General features: G+C 40.2%; 1 protein-coding gene across 1 annotated transcript in view; it reads left to right on the top strand.

Annotated features, from left to right (window-relative positions):
• Positions 1–21056, top strand: part of tns1a (tensin 1a) — a 97104-nt gene that overhangs the window by 67459 nt on the left and 8589 nt on the right. Inside the window, exons 12-21 of the mRNA XM_020615283.1 lie at positions 299–411; positions 496–556; positions 676–751; positions 1048–1177; positions 1969–2034; positions 2321–2446; positions 14025–15704; positions 16901–16981; positions 17291–17454; positions 17670–17814. Coding sequence (XP_020470939.1) covers positions 299–411; positions 496–556; positions 676–751; positions 1048–1177; positions 1969–2034; positions 2321–2446; positions 14025–15704; positions 16901–16981; positions 17291–17454; positions 17670–17814 — 2642 coding nt within the window. The remainder of the gene's footprint in view (positions 1–298; positions 412–495; positions 557–675; positions 752–1047; positions 1178–1968; positions 2035–2320; positions 2447–14024; positions 15705–16900; positions 16982–17290; positions 17455–17669; positions 17815–21056) is intronic.

Raw genomic sequence — 21056 nt, 5'->3', positions numbered from 1 at the left:
AGATGCAGGCAGTGACATTCAACGTAAGAGTCTGCATAAAGGACTCTATGTGTTTTTATTAAGTTTCTAAATATAACAGTCTGATGTCACAGTTTGACATCTGCCATGTCTAGTATCATTTCCTGTTGGTTCTAACAGTGAAGTAAATTTTTTTATTTTTTTTTACAAAATTTTAAAACAATACTACTACAGTAGTACATATTGTATAGTCAGTACTGTATAGTGTGGTATTGGACAGAGCTTTAACCAGTTTTGAGATTGAAATCAGTATTGATTGTACTCTTTCCTTTGTCTGCAGGTACGTGCAGTACTTCAACGGCCTTCTGTGTGGACACATAAAAATCAACAACAAGCCTCTCTTCCTGCATCATGTTATCATGCATGGCATCCCTAACTTTGAGTCCAAAGGAGGTGAGGCATTTAGATTTTTCAGGGTTTTTTTGTTTGTTTTGTTTTTGGAAATATTTCAGTGTCCATGTATATTTCCCTTCCCAGGCTGCCGTCCTTTCCTGAAGATCTACCAGGCAATGCAACCAGTCTATACGTCAGGAATATAGTATGGACATTTTGTTCCAGTTCACTGTGGTTTGTGTTTGAATCCAGGGCAAAGCTGACCCTGTGAGTTAACCAGTGATGGAATTTTAACAGATCATAATTGTCATTTTTACCGCACAGCAATGTACAAGGAGACAGCAACACCAGTATCTGTATCACCATTGAACCCGGTCTGCTTCTGAAGGGAGACATCTTGGTATGATTTCATTCAAGAACTTTCTTTTCTAGATCCCCTTGACTTTTATTGTTCTGTTTTTTGTTCTTTTGCCCTCATTTCTTCTTCTTTTAAACAACAAATTCATTCATTTCTCTCTTTTTTTAATAGAAGTACTATAGAAACTCTCACCTTTAAGCTTATGAGTATTTATTGCTTGTAATTAGTTTTTAGTTTTTTTTTCCTCTTAGAATCCAGAGAAATTGCTTGACCAATTTAATCACTGATTAACGTACTGGTGTTCAACAACAGAGCTCTCTCTTTCCCATTCAACATAGCTGAAGTGCTACCACAAAAGGTACAGAAACCCAACAAGAGACGTAGTGTTTAGGGTGCAGTTCCACACTTGTGCCATCCACGACCTTGGGGTGGTTTTCGGGAAGAACGAATTGGACGAGACCTTCAGAGGTAACGTCTCTCTGGGTGGGTGGTTTTTTTTTTTGCAGGACTGTGTTTGTGTGTTTGACAGTGGCTTGTATCATTTTGTAATCAGAGAGAAGAATAAAGTATAATGAGACAAATGTCAGAGAGGCTTCACATTAGCGCAGTGTGGACCAGGCCTAATCAAAATGTGATCTCAAGCCATAATATCTGGCACAAGAGCAGATGCCTTTCTGTGTTTGCCTGTGCATTTATGAATGTGTGTGTGTGTGGAGTAACAGTAAAATTTACTAGAAACCATTTTTTAAAATTGTTACCAGTTTTATCTGAAAAAGACACATGTGTAAAAGTATCTATTTATTTAGTGTGGCATCAAAATTGCCACACTCTGCTGAAAGAGGGTTTTATTACCCAGTTTGGTATTAAACAGGGTCCTCTGGTGGTGAAACCAGCTCAGCATTCATTAAATATAAACGTGGAAGACCAGCAAAGTTTGATGAAGGTTAACTTGAGTTGTTAAGTATTTACCGTCAAACTCATAAAAACACTGAACATATTTTTTATCATCCTGTTTTCAAAAGATTTTTGTATTATTTTTATATATTTTTCACTTCAAGTAAAAGCATAAAACAGTGAGCCCTAACTGAAATAAAAACCTTAGACTTCTTATCAGTGATTGTGTTTTTTGGCATTTCTTGTGTGTTTCACTATTATTCTCCACACAGTTTGTGTTTGTGTGGGTCCATGTCTGTTGTTTTACTAAATAAATACATCAATATATACTATTTCAAAAATGTAAACTGTATGTCTCTGTACAGATGAGAGGTTCCCAGAGTATGGGAAGGTGGAGTTTGTTTTCTCATATGGACCAGAAAAAATCAAAGGTAACCCACTTAAAGGGGAAACACAATCTTTACAACAGTAAAAATCCATTTTTATCAGTCAACATGCTCCTTTATCAGGTCTGATATCTTGGCAGTCATAAAAGCTCTTGAAACAGTAATGAACACCTTATTTTTCTCACTTTATGCAATCAGTTATATAGGAATAAAATATCGCTTTTCCCAAATTGAGGCTTCTCATGTTTGTAATAGCACAATCGTGTTTGATGTGACAGTTATTATGCTCTATGTGAGGACTCAGTTACCCATGATGCCATATGCTCCTCAGGTCTAGGGCACTTGGAGAATGGACCAAGCGTTTCTGTGGACTACAACACCCAGGATCCTCTGATCCGCTGGGACTCATACGAGAACTTTAACCTGCACTGCGAGGACACTGTGGACGACGAGCACGGTATGTTAACCTGCCATTAAGTAGCTCATTATCACCTGTTCCTATGGCTCAGCAGGCCTCTACCCCATCTATGTGTAGGCAGCGCTAGTTACAGGATGAATTTTTATTAGTTTGGGGATATCACACTAATTAATAGGAAAAGAAAAAAATAATAGCCTCATTCATTCAAAGTTCATTTTAGTTCTCAAATGAACAAAACAAAAATCCCCCAGTTTAGATGAACACTGTAGTTAGCTCCAAACTTCCAAACCCATGATTAACATTCACAATAAAACACAATAATTAAAGTGTCACAACACATTAGGATCTGTGGCTTTGACACACTCTAAAGAGAAGATCATGTCTGTATCTTTATGCTCTTCTGCTACTCACCCAGCTTTACTCCTCTCTCAGGGCAGCCCATGAAGCCCCACACCATCTTTCCCCAGCCTGCCAATTAGGCCTTTAAATAGCCCCTGCAGAAATAGGGGGCGTCAGTCGCTGTCCCCTCTTCAGGGGGGTTGTAACCTGAAACACCACTAGTCCCTAGTCCCACAAATGCCCAAACCCATCTCCATCAGATGGCTTGCCCTTGCTTCTGTGGCAGCAGTGCAGAAAATCTGGCCACCCATGCCATGTAAAATGTAAAAATCTGATGAATATACAGTATGAGCATTAAAGTCAAACGTGCCAAGTGCCATGACAGCAGATACATGATCACCCCTGTCTGCAAATCCATACTTGGGTCTGCAGAAAACCTACTTCTTGCAGTTCCTACTCTAAGTGTGCTCATTTTGGCATAGTGGATCAGAAATATAACTTGGAGACATTCCATTTAATTTCTTAGAAGAAATTAATTGAATCTTGAAATGTGTTTTACTGGTTACTGGATATATGCAATCCATTATTTTTGTAATGTCACAGTCATGGCACACTCCAACATTTTTTCTGCCATCACTTTAACTTCTTTATGTTCTGCTGTTATCATCATTATAATATTATTCCTCTATGCATATATTAGTTTGCCTGTTTTATAAATGTGTATACACATGTCCACTAGAGCATATATACAGAATGAGTAATGGAAGGGGGATCACTGAACAACAAAGATGATTACAAGATAGGTTCTGGAATCAAGTAAACATCAAACATTAATAACATCATAAAATATTTTAAATTCAAGTTTTTAGGGTGCAGATATAGTTGACCACTTAAGGTAACTAAGTCCCTTGGATCCTCTCAGTGATGATGAGAAACATGATTACTGCTGTTACACTGAGACATTTGCACAAATAGGAGGATGTACTCACCTTCAGTTGAGTCAGGACTTGGCAGTCATAGTGGTGCAGCAACCACTTTTATAGATGGGATTTTTTTTTTACAGCTTTGCAAAGATCCATTTCATTTTTATGAACATCCCCGAGAACTGTTGTGGTAATTGCTATGTTGCAAGAAGGTCAGTGGGAACCGCAAAGATTGCAAGTTTTATCCTAATTGAATGGATGGCAGTGTTCTCAGCACTCAGCGGAAAAACCTCTCGGCCTGTTTCTTCATTTCTCTAATTGCAGCCTTTGCTCTTGCACTTGGACGTGACAATCTGGATGTTGAGGGGAGGCTAGTGCCATAGCACAGCATCTGCATTTGATATGGACTGGACATACAGGGAGGTTATATTAGTACTGGAAGATGCAACAATGAGACAATGAGAAGCCAAAAAGAGATTCAATTAAATTGCAGGAGAACTGTTTAAAGTATTTACAGTAATTTATAACAAGAATCACTTTGGAGGTCTATTTTGTTCCTGGAAACAGTAATTAACTACCACTGGGGGAAAAAATTCATACATAAAATATTATTAGCGTGCACTGAGAATGTTAATGGGGTGACCACACACACCGATGCTACATGAATAACACTGATATGCTCCATGACAGAATGGCCTATTTTTACACTCTGCAGTACAGTGGACACTAGTCACTCATCAGGTATCACTGAAAGAATCCAGACTTGTTTATTTGACTGGGTGTTAAACGAATGTTTCATCCTCAATGTTGATGTCTGAATTCATCTGGGGCTCAACTTATTCTTCCTGGCGCCACTTTTAAAAGTCCTGCGACCTTGGAACTCCAGTCAAGAGGGCTCATTGAAAGACAGGTGTCTTTAAAGGGCCTGTGGGATTAGGCAGCTTAGAGTTGTATGTACATACTGATGCACGCACTCAGCAGAACATGAGAAGAGGCATCCTGAGCTATCATTAAAGTATTTGTGGGGAGCCCATGTAGTTGTTGAGCGTGGCACATGAAGTGTATTCATAAAGGTAGAGTATTAGTCCAGCTGTTTGCATGATGGTCTATGTATGCTTGTACATTTTTTGTAAGTTTTTCTGGTCTTCTGCGTTTTTTTTTTATGTGGACTTTGTGAACACATGTGTGTGCAGCGCACCTTGTGTTTATCAGCTTGCCTTCGCTCCACTAATAGCCTGGTGGCAGCTGTCGACACAGAGGTTAAAATAGTCAGAAGGCCACCGTTTGGGTCACTGAGCAGCCATAGAGCTGCTGCACTGCTAAGAACAAAGCTGCTGTTTAAACATGGTATGTCTTATTATAACATCAGATATTAGTATGATGACAGCATCTGGTCTTTCAGGGTATCTAGCATGAATTGAGATTGCTTTGTGCTATAAAACATCAAAGATGATTATTCTTCTTCCACCACAGTTCAAATGCATACACTCAATCTTTCAGACTAGCAGATGGTGTGCAAGGATGACAGAAATACTTCTAACATGTTTTAAAGCAGACATTTCAAGTGATGCAAGGAACTTTTTTTTCCAGTTCTGGTCTAGTGGCACTAACAGTGCCATTTGGTGTGAGATAGAAATGGTCTTAGCATTATTTACAAATGCATCATGCAGCATATTTAGCATATTAAAAGCATGTTTTGTAAGTTTCTAATTTGACAAAAAGAAAAAGTACTGAGCACAACAAGCAAATGACCACTTAAACTCGGATATTGTAATATAGTGAATTGTGTGTTAGCGGATCCAACGTATGTTCTAGGAATATAATGATCCCTTGATTTCTAAAACAAATGGAACTAATCACTAAACATAGTGTCTTGCCACAAAAAAAGGAATACACATTACCAGTGTGTGTGAGGTGTACAGTGGGGCAGCAGGCCCAGTGACAGCGCAAGGCGTCGTCTTTGTTTACTGCCCTCATCCCATATTTGGCTCTGGCTGAGCCCTGAAACATGTCTGGAATATCTCGATAGAGACAGACGGAGATAGAGAGACAGGCAAAGGGAGGAGGAGAGATGCAGAGAAGACTTTTAGAAAGGTTTTGCCATTGCTAACATCTGAATGAGAGATTAAGCAGTGAACTAATATTAAGGAACAAAGAAGAGCAGCTGGACAGCATTGACTGGTGAGTAGTACTCTTAGCACATGGGATTGTTATTTTCTTTGCAAATTAGAAACCTCTGCCAAGTTCAAAAGGTCTAGTGTGTCAGTCCATAACAGTTAATTCAAATATTATGAAATCATGCAAACATTTGCAAATTGTGTGTTGTTTTTGCAGTAGGCAATTGATTCCTTAACAAAATTATGCCAGTTTTGCCTTCTTAAACATCATCTCATCACTAATGGTTAGACATAATGACAAGAATACAACTTTTCTTTCATTTGGGCTCCAGATATGAATGTCTGTTTGCCTCTTTATTGTGTTTCCATGTCAACTATTTGCATTCTGTGTGTTTGGCACATACATGGTATAAAATGAGTCATGGAGCAAGCAATTTGTGTGTGGAACGTTTTAAGAGTAAGCTGCAATTTGGGTACACCAAAACTATTAAGGACTTTGGTTGGTAACTTCATGTGAACTCCCTGGAGCTTGGACCGTGATTCAGTGGATGGAGAATTAGTTTTACAGTTTGTTGTTCTTTCTTTTTTGGCAGTGATTAAAGTACATTTGACCAGTGTTCAGTGAAGTTGGTAGCTGAAGATTTAGGACTGTCATATGGATATATAAAACATTAATCATACTGTTAGCATTTGGTTTCAAACCTAGTACAGTAGTGTTTTATGTTGAAACATTTTCTGAAGCATATCCTAAATCTGCAGAAAGGGAGAGCGGTCCAGTATTTTTAAAGCAGCCTGCGTGTGTCTTGCATAAGCACATAATTCTTCCAGTTAGACGTCTTACTGGCATCACAGTAAGCTGTAGCAGCAGGTTCAAATCCCAGCACGGGAAACCCTGCTGAGCCACTGCTCATCTCTTAACGCCTCTTTTCTCCTGCAGTCTAGATGTCTCCATATGGCTTTCCCTTTGTTTGCTTTTGTCTGTTTGGACCAGTTTCTTCACATATTAACTCTTTTCGACTGTTTAAAGTTGTAAAGTATCAAATAATGAACTCGTAAAACCCCATTTTACCTATCAATGCCATAGGAATACAAAACCGAACTCTTTAGATTGTAACGGAAACTCTGTTGCATTTAGATGACAGTACAGCACCCACAGTATGTAAAAAGGTTTCTGTAGGTGAGAGCTAAACCTATTGCCTCAAAGCTCTCAAAGAGCCAGAGATGACAGACTGACATCTAGGTAGACAACAAGCACTTTTATGATGACCCTGAAGTGATAGATGGACAGATGCACAGAACGCCATGCCACTGCTCAGGCCAGATATATACCCTGATGTGATCCCTGTAAGTCTTTTTTTATGTCTGAGGCAATGTCACAAAGCACTGGCAGTTTAATTTTGTTCTAGGTTGTGAACTTGAATATTTTTGGGCTGAAGCAATTTTGAGCACACATTTTTTTCTACATCATTCAGTTTCTTAAACCTTGCAGCTTAAGCTTTCAAAAATAAAAGCTATGACATGAACCAGATGGGGAGTTAGCTGGTTGTCAGTCAGATAGACAATACAGACAGTCCGACAGATAGCTTTTTATGACAGTCACTCAAATGACAGACAGGGGAATGGATGACATCACCCTGATAAAAATGTTGGAGAGAGACACTGCTACATTCACATCCCATTACCTTAGACCGTGGCAGCTGGACACTGAGTGATAGATGGACTGAGTGGCAGACATGACAAATATAAAACCGAGACAGTTTTCCTTGTGCTAGTCACAAATACACCAACTATGACACCTTTTTCACTGATGGGCTGTCATGCATTCCTTATAAAGTCCTCTCTGCTCCTCGCTCATGCACTACTGGAAGAGGAAATGTCAGACCTCAGTGGCCCATCTTCAGTCTAAATGTAAAATACTGTAGTTTCAAGTTGTTTTCTAAAGTTTACAAGTAAATATCTTGGAACAAGTTGGTAAAAGGTAGCTCTCCACACTCTAACAAAGAATATTGCCCTTAACTCAATAAAATACAGTTTTCTGTTTTTAAAAATATTTCTGAACTGAAATTGTTTTACACATAAAGGAAGTGAATTTACCATATAAATGTTACAGTTTTACAGAAAGGGAAGATTTCAAGACCAACACGCACAGAGGTCTTCAAGACGAGTCAGTCAGTTGTCAGACAGACCAAGTCACCCACTGGTGGCATGCAGACTGGCTGTCGCCATGGTGATATGAAAACTGTGAAGGTGACATCCTGCAGTGAGACTCAGTGACTCGCTGACATCACCATGTGTGTGTTTGTAAGTGTTAGTGCATGTAGAAGCCTGCCTCTACATGTCAGTGTGTGTTATTTTATATTTAAGAGTCACCACCTGCTTTCATCCAATCCCTGTAAGTTTAAGTTTTAAGTTTTTGTCAGTCTGGTCCTCTTTGAACCAGGGTGTTTCAGTCATCCTAACCTCCTACTTTACTGCTCTCACACATGCACACCCAGTTTCTTTCAAACACACAGACCTCCAATGAGGCCTTTCTAGCAAAGGTCACCTTCCCACTCTAAAGAGTTCTTCCTGCTGGTCCATTTGACTGTATGCGTGTGAGTGCCCATATGTATTTATAAGCATATACTGTATGTCCACCCAAACCAGTAAAACAATCATTGTAGACCTCTTACCTAAGTGAGTGTATATGGGTCAGTTTACTCATACATAGATGTGTTTCTATACAGTATATACTGCTCAAAAAATAAAGGGAACACAACATAAGACATCCTAGATCTGAATGAATGAAATATTCTTATTAAATACCTTGTTCATTACATAGTTGAATGTCTTATTTTCCCTTGTGTTCCCTTTATTTTTTTGAGTAGTGTATAGATGTGTCTGCAGTTTGGAATAATGGGTTGGGTACTTTTTTTACAAGGTCATTGTGTTGCCTATAAGAGTTTTAAGCCCCTCTTTAAGTTTCCATCACCCTCGAAAACCTCTAAAGTAGACAATATGAGAATTCACCAAATAATCTTTTAAATAGTTGGTGATGATATTGCGGGGCTTTCTGCTATTTGCAGGCTATTGTATAGCAAACTGTTGGTGTCCCAATGGCCAAGTGGTTTAAGTGGACCACTCTGTATATAAGGAGTTGAATTAACACTGGGATTAAACAGTTAGTTCTGTAAAAACCCAAACAAGAAACAGTTGTGTTCACTTTTTCCCACACAAGACTGTTTGTGCTGTTTCACTTATGACAACAGTTGTATTCATGACTAAGGAGTAATTTCTTAAAATAAAAGTGGCTTGAAACAGCATCTTGCATTAAAATCATATCCCACCCAGGAGGTTTGTTGACAAATGTCTTGGCTCAATCAACCAGTGTTTTGTTAATGTTAAATGTACTAGCCATCCAGCTGGTCCATTTCATACAGCAACAACAGAGGCTGTAACACATTGTCTATTTATAATAAACCATTGGCCACAGGTGTTTAAATGGCATGTTAATGGCATGGTCTGTGGTGTGGCAATGGGACACTCATATGAACACTTAATAGGTGCTGTGTGTGTGTGCAGTGTATGAGCAATGCCTCTGGCAATTTCACAAGAGAGAAAAGCATTTGTCACATGGCCATATAAAGAATGGATAGGTGTGGGTTTACATGTGAGACGGACACCAACATTAGCGCTAACGTGATGAAAAGACCAATTTACCCACTAAATTTAGTAAGCATTCTTCAAATAGTAAGTCAAAAAGTTTATTTCTTTTAAAGGTGATTTGGATTATATTGAACATATAAAAAAGTTGCTGTAAATGTAACTTTGTCATGTGAAGCAGAGAGAAAGCCACTGGTATACCACAGTGAGAAATAAGTTGTTTTCTGTTAGTGTTAGCGAAGCCTCGGTGACTGATCTGATTCTAATGCTAATTCTGCGGCAGCTATTTCATGACACCAGATGAAAAGTCAGCTGTCTGTTTAGGTGGTGAGCTGCTTGTTTGTGCCATTCAGACTCACTGGATTCAGTACTAGGTTGAACACCTGCTGTTCAGGTCTAAGATTTTAGACATGGATGGTTCTGTGCAGCAGGTGAAATGCAGAAACATTCCATGTGTTTTTGTATGTTGTCAAAGTAAAATGACACCTGGATCATTGTGTTTAAATGCAAATATATACTACAATGTAATGCAGTATGTCTTATCTTATTACTCACCCATATAACCCTTGGTAAATATGGACTAACCTTATTGTTAATTCAGTTTTCCACTTCAGCTGTGAGACCCACTGGGTTTAGAAACTGAAGTAAATAAGGTGGCTGTTGAAATAAAATGCCAGTGTGTGTCAAATAGACTCAGACTGTGGGTTTGCATGCTTTAGCTTATAAAATACAAATTTTGGCAACTTAGAATTTCTGCAGATTTTTTTTTTCTAAAAGCCATAACTTGTTGGACTGGTTTTCTCCTTCCCAGCTGTAATTGCAACTTATAATATTACACTCTTGCTGGGACTGCTTTGATAATCATTGTTCATGTGTTCAAGAAAGCTTTGACATAGTCTCCTGCCAAACCATAATCTTTATAATACAAGACCCTTTTCAATATATCCATGTTATGTAAGCATGGTACTTATTTTTGGGATGGGGTTTCTCACTAATGAAGCTTGTGGGTGGTTTATGACTGCCAATATTGCAATGGATTTTCTGTCGTGTTTTTTACACCACGCAATTGATTTGGTCTTGCAGTTGAAGGGTACAGTCTTAACACCTGTCCCATCTGCCCCCACGCTGAATATGTCTATACAGTATAAATGTGTATACCAGGCCATGTTTGTTTCCCAGCTTATGTACTTGCCAAGTATGTAGTAATTGTTAAGGTTGTGACATTTGGCAAATTTAAAACTTCCAGCACAACTTCACCCACTGCCAAGGCTGCACAGATGAAAAAAAAACCAACCCTATGAGGTCAGAACGTTAGCAGTGCTTGCAGTAACAGCTCAATAAAGTTGTTCAACATACTGCAAGTGTTGGTAGAGTGTTGTCCTCCAAAGGTTGTGACCTTGCAACACTTGTTTAGGAAGTTATTATTGTGCCCAGTGTTGTTTGTCACTTCTGTTCTGGAGGCTCACAGCACACGCTCAATCCACTTCTTCCCTGCTGAGGAAGGTGTTAAAGGACATGAGATTAACTCTGGAAATATAACACTCCACCTGTAAGTCAGCAACTCCTCTGAATCTTTTGTTGACATTATCCCTTTAGCATCTATTTAACAAAGCCAAATATCAGCAGCTTAACATTACATTGAAACTGAACAATTAAAAATACAATGAGAGGCAAGTGATAGATTAAAAAGATTGACATTAGAGTTTTAGTGAATTTACAAATCACTTTATTCTTTAATGTTTTAAATTTGCAAGCTCAGTTAGTTTGTATTTGTGGGCATGTTATGGTTGGTGATTCATTGGGAACTTTTTAGGCAACATCCCCAAAGACAGGCCCCAAGTGGAGACACCAAATCAAAAATAAATCCAAATGCTTCCTGTTAATACAGTTATAATTAAAATACCACGAAAATATTTTGGGCACTGGTACCCAAAATCAGTTGCTCTGATCATTTTCATTTTATTTGTAGCTTGCTTTCTTTTTTCTCTGAGCCATGACATGCCAAATGATTTCACGCCTCTTCTCCCCAGGTTTAACCTGAGGGTATGGTTAACCAGCAGCTGGAAAAAGTGACAAATGGCAAATCTGAGTCATTCTTGCCATGGAGCACTGACAGACCATCTTTTATGTACCAGAACAAGAGTATTCTTTGTTCCGTTACAGTTCAGGCCTTGACAGAGATTAGAAGACCACAGTTCTCTATAAAGTCTTGAAATACTGTAGATTATCCAAATTTAAAACCTTGAAAAGTAATTAAATACAATTAATAAGGATTTATGATTTACGATGCAGTGACAGATTTTAACTTAACACTTTAACTTAACTTGCTCTTTATCACCAGATGTAGTGAGGGTAGGGTGGGTGGCCCTGAGTGAGGAGATCACCCCTAATGATGTCATCAGGCAGGGTTGCTGCAGTGCTGGGCAGACAGATGGCGTGAGAGATTACCTTGAAACATCTTCCCAGGCAGCAGGGTGGAGGCGGAGGTGGTAGCATTGGTGGAGTCCCTCCCCCACTGCCGGGAAAAGTCAGAGATTATCCCGGAGTGCCAGCTCAGCCCTTTCAGCAGTTTCACTGGTACAGCTCCACCTCACTACTGTAGAGCACATGATGGAGGACATGAATCAGAAAAGACAGGGAGAGTCAGAGAAAAAGCCAGAGGCAGAAAGTTCAGTCACAGAGAAGCCGCAAAAGGACGTGCTTTGTATAGACTAAAATGTAGTTTTTTGATAATTTTCTAAAGAAGAGAAAGCATTTCATTCTTTCTGGGAGTTTTGGAGAACATTTTGTTGTTGTTGTTTTTTTAATTGGGGGGTTGACCTACAGGTAAGGAGCATGTTTTCACTGTTTGTGAAACCATGACATAGAGATTTAATTATGAGCTGAATACATTTTAAAAAAGAACTAATGTAATATTCAATTATAAGAAATATTCAGGATCTAGGAAATCTTGTGCTTATTCTTATATTAGTGCTGTCTTATGTGCATAACATTCTCTGAACTCTAATTTCAAACTAATTAAGGTAACTCAACAAACCTGGCATTGTAGTCTCATAATGTTAATGCGTGTGTCATCATTAACCACAACCATAGGAACAAACTGTGTTTACAGATTTCTCACCTCCCATCTTGTTCTTGTTGCTACTGTGCATGTCAGTTGTTGTTGACATAGAGTTTGAAATAGCTGCGGTCTGAGTGATCCACCATCTGTCCCCAGGGGTCACTCAATTTGGAACATCCCACATATGAGCCAGCCGTGGTCATGTATATGTTGTGTTTCACTTTGCAAATGTAAGCTGTATTGGGGGAGCCGGTTGTGGTGGTTTATTTTATTCATGTAAGTGTTACCACAAGATGATCTGGTGCATGTGTGGTTGTTATGTTTTATGGAAGCAAGTAGTGTTTTATTTTGAAATGTTAACCTGGTCTATAATGCGAGTACACATTATATCTCCACTGCTGTGCCTGCTCATAATTATATGCTCATGTGTCACAAGTGAGATGTATTATGTTTTGTTATGATAGAGATTTGCATTGCATTTTGGTAGACCATGTTTGCATTTCTTTAATGGCTAAAATAAAAATAAAAATAAGTTCACATTAATATTTAAAGGAAAACAAATCAATCACCTATACTGTAGGACTCATTAGGCAAGAAGTTGATGTTGCCATTGAAATAACAGTCAATTTATGATGTGAATGCAAATCAAATGTGATGAAATGAGCTGAGCTTTGTGTGTCCTAGAAATGTCAAGTGTTTCTACTCACTTATGGTACTATAAATTGATAGCGATTTCCCCCCATGCTTAATGGTTGTAATTGCTGTCAGCTGGAAGGAATAATACAAGTTTTGTGCTTGCTTGATCAGAGACATAGCTGCATGGCAGTCAGTATTTTTTTTAGAAGCATACAGATTGATTTGAAAGTTTCCATAGCCAAAGTTACTCTCTACTCCTTCAGGTGAAGCATAGCCAGGCCAAAGGAATTTGGTTTAGATCTTCAGTTTAGAAGAAACATTGCCCTGGCCAATTTGTACCAGAAATTAGACAACAAAAATATACCTATGCATACCCATTTTCATATACATATATGTTAAACATTCCCATAAAATGTAGTGCACTGTAATTTATAGCATTGTGTAACATGTATACAAGCTATCTGTCTCTGACAGCATGATTCAGCGGTCAGAAATCAACTTGAAGAAGACAGTTTGTCATCTCCCAGTCCAGGTCTGGGCTTTCAAACTGGCACTGCTGCTCTTCTCTTTGGTTCACACAGACCAGCTGCTTCAGTGTATTGGATAGGACCCTCCCTGAATCATGTCAGACCATGTGGGCCCGCACTGTGATAGGGACTTTAGTCCTGCAAATTGGCTATTAATAGAGCTAGAATGGCTGTGTTGCTGGTGACTGGGCTGCCTGACTGTCAAAAAAGATGGATTCAGAGGGCGGTCACTGTGCTTGTGCCCCATTTGCATAGTTTTTGTTGAGTTTTTAACTCCCATTTTTGGTTATTTCGATTATGTATGTTTGGAACTGCATAAAACATGTAGGCAATTTAATGATTTATGTACCTGTTCCTTTATGCCTGTTTCAGATGTTGTTCACACCCAAGGTCCACTTGATGGAAGTCTGTATGCCCGGGTCCGAAAGAAAAACTCCCTGGACGGAGTTGTCACCATCAATGGCCTGCCAGACCATGAAAATGAAAACCCTCTGACCAGTTCTGAGAACCCATTGCAACACACTAACCATCCCCTCCAAACCACTGACCAGACCCTTCCAGTGACAGGCCATGCCTCCCTCCCTGCTGTTGACCACACTCTATCCGTGAGCAGTGACTCAGGCAACTCGACTGCATCCATCAAGACCGATCGTACTGATGAACACAGCCAGTCGGTTCAGAGCACCGTGAACCACAATAACCCGACAGCTATCCAAACAGCACTCAGCCCACAGGAGAAGAGAGAGCTTGACCAGCTCCTGAGTGGCCTTGAGGCACCAATTCATCAACAGCAAGCCTACCTGTCCACATCCACCAGTCCGGGAGGAGGAGTCCGACACCTGGTCCCAGCACAGGTGCATGTTAATGGGGGCCACACCAGGTTAGTGGGTGTCCCTTCAACAGAAGAGCGTGAGACAGATATTCTTGACGACGAGCTGCCCAATAGCCAAGAAGGCAACAGTGTGGACAGTTTGGGCACAGTTTCTTCCCTTGAGGGCCAAGCGACACCAGCTGACCTCTACTACCACTCACAGACGCCTGTCAGCAGACAGGGCAACAGGACATACCTTGAAAGAGGTGTTCTTGGGGAAAATTTGAGCGAGATGCCTGTGCATGGAGTACGAACTCCCACAGCAATGCAAGAGAGGTCTGTGGACTCCTCACAGAGGGGATACTACCATAATGGAGGTGGGATATACCACTCACAATCCTTTGGGAACCCCCCGGCCAGCAGCCCTGAAACTAATCCTAAACTGATGCCCAGGGCCCCTGAAAGGAGCACCAGTAGCCGAGAGGCCGTTCAAAGGGGTCTCAATGCTTGGCACCAGTATAGCCTTCCAGACGATCCGTTTGGCCCTCCGCTTCAGTCAACCCATAGTTTGCCCCACTTCCCCACCTCAGCCTCTCAACGAGACATTGAGCAGTCCATCGAGGCGCTCAACATGCTCATGCTCGACCTGGACCCGATCAGTTCGCACATGTCCAAGTCCCACAGTGCACCCACTGGGGAGAATAGTCTCAATTCATCACAGGTGCCCTTCTCCCAGACCCTGGCTAGGCCCTCGTACCAAGCAGACTCCACCATCCACGGATACAATAACTCTGGATCAGTCAACAATGCCTTTCATCAGCCCCAACGATCCACTGGCAGAGTGTCAACATTGTCTAGCCAGAGCCCAGTTATGGAGTCTCCAGTGTATTCTCCCCAGAGACCAAATGCTGGCTACCAACACCAAAACACTACCCCGACACACACCCCTGAGCCCCACCTTCATTCACGCCAAGCACCCCTCCACTACCCCAGTGATCCCTCTTCTAATTTTAACCAGCAGGCACCACTGAAGCCTGTGAATTCATACCCGGGCAGTGGGATTTCCCACTCCCCAGACCCACAGGGTTCCTCTCCTTACCAAGGCTGCAGTGCTTCTTCTTCTCCTCTCCCTGCTCTCACTCCCCAACCCAAGGATACATCGTCTTCCTCTTTGGCCAGAGAACAAGATGCAGAGGAGGAGACACTAAACTTGGAAGGCCTGGTGGCTCACCGCATCGCCGGTAAGACTGCATGATATTGTCTGGAGTTAGTGAATGAGTGAATGAATGAGGGAGGGGAGAAGTGGATGACTGAAACTGAGTGAGTCCATTTCTAGTGTGTAATGTGTTTGATTTCAACAACTCTAATCAAATTCTATTCTCTTAGTAACAGTTTTGCAGCCTGTTTTCTCTGACATGGTGCACAGATGTGAATTAGAAGTTCAAGGTTGATTGAAAGTTCATAACAGACATGAGTCAGCATGGGTAATCGTGTTGTCATCAATTATATGAGCTGTAGCTGAGGGTTACTGGGGTTAGTGAATGGACAAAGGACCTAAACTTTTTTGTTGTTTTTTTTTTCTATTATTGTTGAATGTTTTAACCCATTTAGAGTAAACATCACACTTAACTGCAGATTATCTTTAGAGCCATGCTATGTTATTTCAGATCTTGAATTGTAGTTTTGCCACATGTCAGACCTGGATTCTGGATTTTATTGATTTTATTTCTAACATTATTGAAATTATTGTGCAGACATCTGTAACAGTAAACATCCATAAAATCTATTTTTACATCTACTTTTATTTCCTAATATTTAACTGATGTTGTTATCAGAATGTGACTTTCCAAACCAAATTTTAGAGCTTTATTCAATAATGTTCCATCTTCATTTTGAAGTCTAAAGCACCAGTCAGCTTTTGATCAGTGCAGCATTCAGTATTTTCTATCACATATTCATCAGGGGGTGCTGTACTAGAGGGATGACTTTTGCTCATTAAATTAGCTCTGCAGCTAAATTTAAGCAGACTTAGTGAGAATGGAAATGGAATGGGAGTTAGAATAACAAAGCATTCAGAGGCTTTAGCTTCCATGCATTGTTTGCATTCATATTTACCTCCATGTGAATCTGTGTGGAAGCTCCCAGGCGCCACCCGGTGGACAAAGTTGCAAATTTTTCATTTTAAGACGGAGGTCAACTTGAGGGTTTCTGCTGTGTACTTTCTGTACACTGCTGTTAACAAATATCTTTTCATTCTCTTTTCACTTTAATTAGATCCATTTCTGTTCTGATTTTTCTTCTGCTTTTCTGTTCAATTCATCATTCTGCTGTATGGACAACCCTTGCCATCACTGCTCTTCCCTCTGCGCCTCTCTCACCTTTGTCTTCCACCTCCTGCCCCCCCATCCACCACCCTGACCTCCCTTCCCGGGAACAGAGTACAACGCTCGTATTCGGGGCATCAGTGAAAGCATAACACCGCAACAATCTGACCGCCATCGTTCCTATTCTTTCTCTGGTTTGTCTGTTTTCTCTCGCTTTTAATCTCAGACATTTTCTTTCCTGAATTTGTTGATATTTTTTTGCTTTCTAGCCATTTTTCAAACTCTTTTAAGATCTCATGTAATACACTTTTTTTCACGTCTTTTCACTGATTTCTGTTTCTGCTATATGTGTCTTTTTCTATAGTTTTTTTACTACTATATTATTACACCTAAACTTTAAACTTCTTTCTGCCTGACTTGCTTGATGAAAGCAGTGAGCAGGTTTTAAAATGTACTTAGTGAGCTGACAGTTCCACACAGTGAATATTTTTGGGGTGTTTCAGGAGTTCGCTCCAGAGGAATGACCCCAGAAGTGACGCAGGAGATAGGTCGGCGTCGGACCACCAGTGAGGGACAGTACCAGAGCAATCGTGATAATACACCAGCAGTGCATTCACAGGATTTTGCCAACAATATGGCTCTGAACCCAGGAGGAAGACCCAGAGAGGTGCAAAATTCACTCTTATTGATCACTAGACATCCACATTTGTTCTCTTCCTTATTGTTATGTAGGCAGAAGTGTCTGTTCCATGACAGGTTTTGTAAATGAGTAATATTTAAGCCAATGAAGATGGCCGAATCTTCCCAGTTTACAACACCACTTTGTGATTTAGAAATATTTTCACATCTCTAAACTTTTTGTGTTGCCTTTATCTCTTCCAGGGTCTCATGCACGGCTACCGAGAGGTGTTTCAGGATGACGAGGCAGACGGGTTTGTCAACAGTCCCACCTTTGGAGGCAGTGGTGAGAATTCTCCCCAGACCCCCAGCTTCCCTGTGTCGCCACAGACTCCTTACTTCAACATGTGTAGGTCCACCCTGCCTGCAGACAGGGAGCGCTCTCGTTTTTTCTAAACACTAATTTGTAATTAATGAAAAGACAGGCAAGAAAAGCCAAAACAGAACTGCATAATGACAGCAACAAATGAATGTTTATTTACTTTTATTTTATTTTAATATGCAATTTATTTTTATTTTGATATTGGTTCATTGCCAGTAGAGTTATACAATGTTTCAACCTACAGTAGGAACAAAATGATAAACTACTAGAAAAATAAAAGAGAAAGAATGAAATGCTTAGACTGATAAAATAATAAAACATGGCAAAATCAATGTGTGATAGCAAACTACTTCACAAACAATAAAAAGCATTTTAAGTTTAACTATTACATATCTAATAATTGATAACTGTGAACCAAAAGCACAAGGTAAACTCTCAGTAGCAAATAAAAGGGAGGCTCTCCTCACAGTCGTAAGCCTTCCACATGTTTGGTTTTACACCTGCACTGTATCCTCCAGTATTCCCAGTAATGCCCTTTACAAAATTCCAAGTATTAGTCATGGTAATTACATCCAGGTCAGAGTTTGCATTGATATCATTTTGTACCTCTAAGACGGCACACCTCAGCTTGATGTTAGGGCACACAGGCTTTCCCTCTTGTCCCCAGGCCTCATAACTCAGCAGCTGCACATCCACCCACTGCCATAGTCCAGAGAAAAAGTGCAAACCAATCCAGACATTTTCTGTGATATTTGTGTGGAGCTCTTCCTGGATCAGCTGCATGTCCTCCTCCGACACCACACTGGCCAGGTCCTTGTAGTTTTCCCTGCAGGAGTCCAAAGCTTCCTCCCACGTCTTCATCTTGTTCGCCATGACCACACTGTAGCAGAAGAAGGGGAATATACATAATGTGGTGATGCATTATCCCACATTTAATATAATACTTTATTTATAATGCACATTTAAAAACAACAGTTGCTGACCAAAGTGCTGTACAAGAATAATAAAAAAAAACAGCATCATAAAAGCAAACAAGATAAAAGACAACAACAAAAAATAAATACCGGTACATAAAATAACTGACATTACCACATTAAGGCTATAAACTCTGGCAGTCAAGAAAAGCCAGACAGTAACAACATGTCTTTGAATGGGATTTAAAGACAGGGAGAGCAGGAGCCTGTCTGGCAGACAAAGGCAAGTCCACAGTTTGGGAGCTTCTGTAGACAAAGCACAATCTCCTTTGCTCTTCAGCCTAGATTTAGGGACAACCAGAAGAAGCTGGCGGGCTGAGCTGAGTGACCTGGTTTGCCTATATGGCTGTAGGAGCTGAGAGAAGCAAGGACGAGTTAATCCATGTAGAGCTCTGTAGACCATGAGTAGAATTTTGAAATTAATTTTAAATATAACTTGCTCTGGTTAACAGACGGTCAGTGGCATTCTGAACAAGCTACAAGCATGGTAGCAAAGTCATAAATCAGACCACTGTTTTCATCTGGTTGGTTGTCTGGCTGACCTAGTGCCCAGGAAAACGTGGACACCTCACCACCTCCTGAACACATCCATTTCCCACTATTTGTGGGACTTTTTTCAGGTCCCTCTCCAAATGTGGTCACTGGTATTGCCAGCAAGCTGTAGGAGTTTGGAAATATTGTGTTAGTTTTTGACAAGAGCCAGGTCTGTTAAAGCTTCTGACAGTGAATCTGATCCCCTTGCCAATTTTTCCATCCTTGAAGTTAACATACTTTCCAAAGGCTGTAGACAAGTTCATCAGGAGCAGGATGCAGGTGAAGGCAAAGGTTTGATCCATCGCTGTCTTGTGTCAATAAAGTAGAATGCCCTGCAGGACACTGAGGATGCAGGAGATCTTTGAGGAGGTAAATGCTGCAATGAGTTGTTTTGGGTTTATTTTTGTCCCAGAGAGCATTTGCATAAGGTGTGTCTCCTTGTTCACCGAACCATTCTGTGTTCTGGGGTGAAATGAAAACACACAGCACATGACTGCAACTGTACTTTATGTGAGAACGGAAGGTCTTAATATTTTTAGCTTGTCAGCACCCCAAGACTGACACCTATATTGTTGCACAATTTTAGGAGGCATAAAAGCTTAATATGATGTCCTTACGCAAAACAAATTTTGAATTTTGCTTCAGGCAAATGTATTTTTCTTTTTATTTGTATACTTAAACTTTAGCATGAGATGCTCATTTTCTTATTCTGGCAGTAAATAAATGAAGATGCAAAGTTTGACTTTGACTCTGTAGCCTCATGTCATCAGACGTGTTGGTTTTGGATGCAGTGCCTTTTTTCCAATGTATTATTTTTCCTTCGCATCTTTTCTTTATGTGTGACATTTTTGCATAAAGCCTCACAGAGGCACCTAATTATTACTAATTTGCCCAAAGCCCTTGAGGCATTTCAAGACACTGAGGTTCCTTCATCTAGTTTTCTAGACATTCAATCAGATGTGGCACTAGTAAGTAGGTCTGTGGGGCAGATAAACCAGCCCTGCTCCCCCTCTCCTGCATTCAGCCCTGAACACTCAGCTGTTGTAGTAAGAATCTGCTCTGCAGCACTGTCAGATTTATCAGCCTTCTCCACGCCATTCACTCTGAGTGAACACTGGCCTGGATCCCTGTCAGGCAACTGATTTGGATTCTTTTGCAGGTGAAGGAACTGTACCTGAGAATTTGCTCCCAAAATGCCAGATGTACATTAACTGGAGATAAACCATCCAGCTTTTCTAGTTTATAAAAAGAAACGTATTATGCTAATTAGCCGATTTAATAGTAGTTTAACATTTTCCATCACTGCACATTGTTACTTTGGTTTCTGTGACTGTGACTGGTATCAGTGAAAGGTGAGGAAAAAAACTCAGCCAAAAAAAAAAGCCTGTCATTTTCTGGTATTTCAGTTTGGAAATACTGTATCTCTTCAGGTTTTTGCATGACAACATTAAAACAACATTGTCTTCCACTTTTTTCCGGTGTTGTTGACTCCAGCAGCCACAAGCTAACCTGGACCCAGTCATTCTTTGTTTAGCAGCATGCTATAAATCTTCCACCATTTTCATAGCTACATACTTGTGTGGATGGATGCTCATTGCTTCAGTTTCAGCTACATAATATGTTTTAATTTTGTAAATAAATTCCTCTAACCCTTTTTGAAAATTACTACAGAAAAGAATCTAAAAGAAACAGTTTCCACAGCAAATAATCACATTTATTATCAAAGTGTGTAACAGTGTTTACTGTTGAATATTGTCTTCT

The sequence above is a fragment of the Monopterus albus genome, unplaced genomic scaffold, assembly GCF_001952655.1.
Source record: "Monopterus albus unplaced genomic scaffold, M_albus_1.0 scaffold161.1, whole genome shotgun sequence".
NCBI lineage: Eukaryota > Metazoa > Chordata > Actinopteri > Synbranchiformes > Synbranchidae > Monopterus > Monopterus albus.
This window is presented reverse-complemented; position numbering and strand designations above follow the sequence as displayed.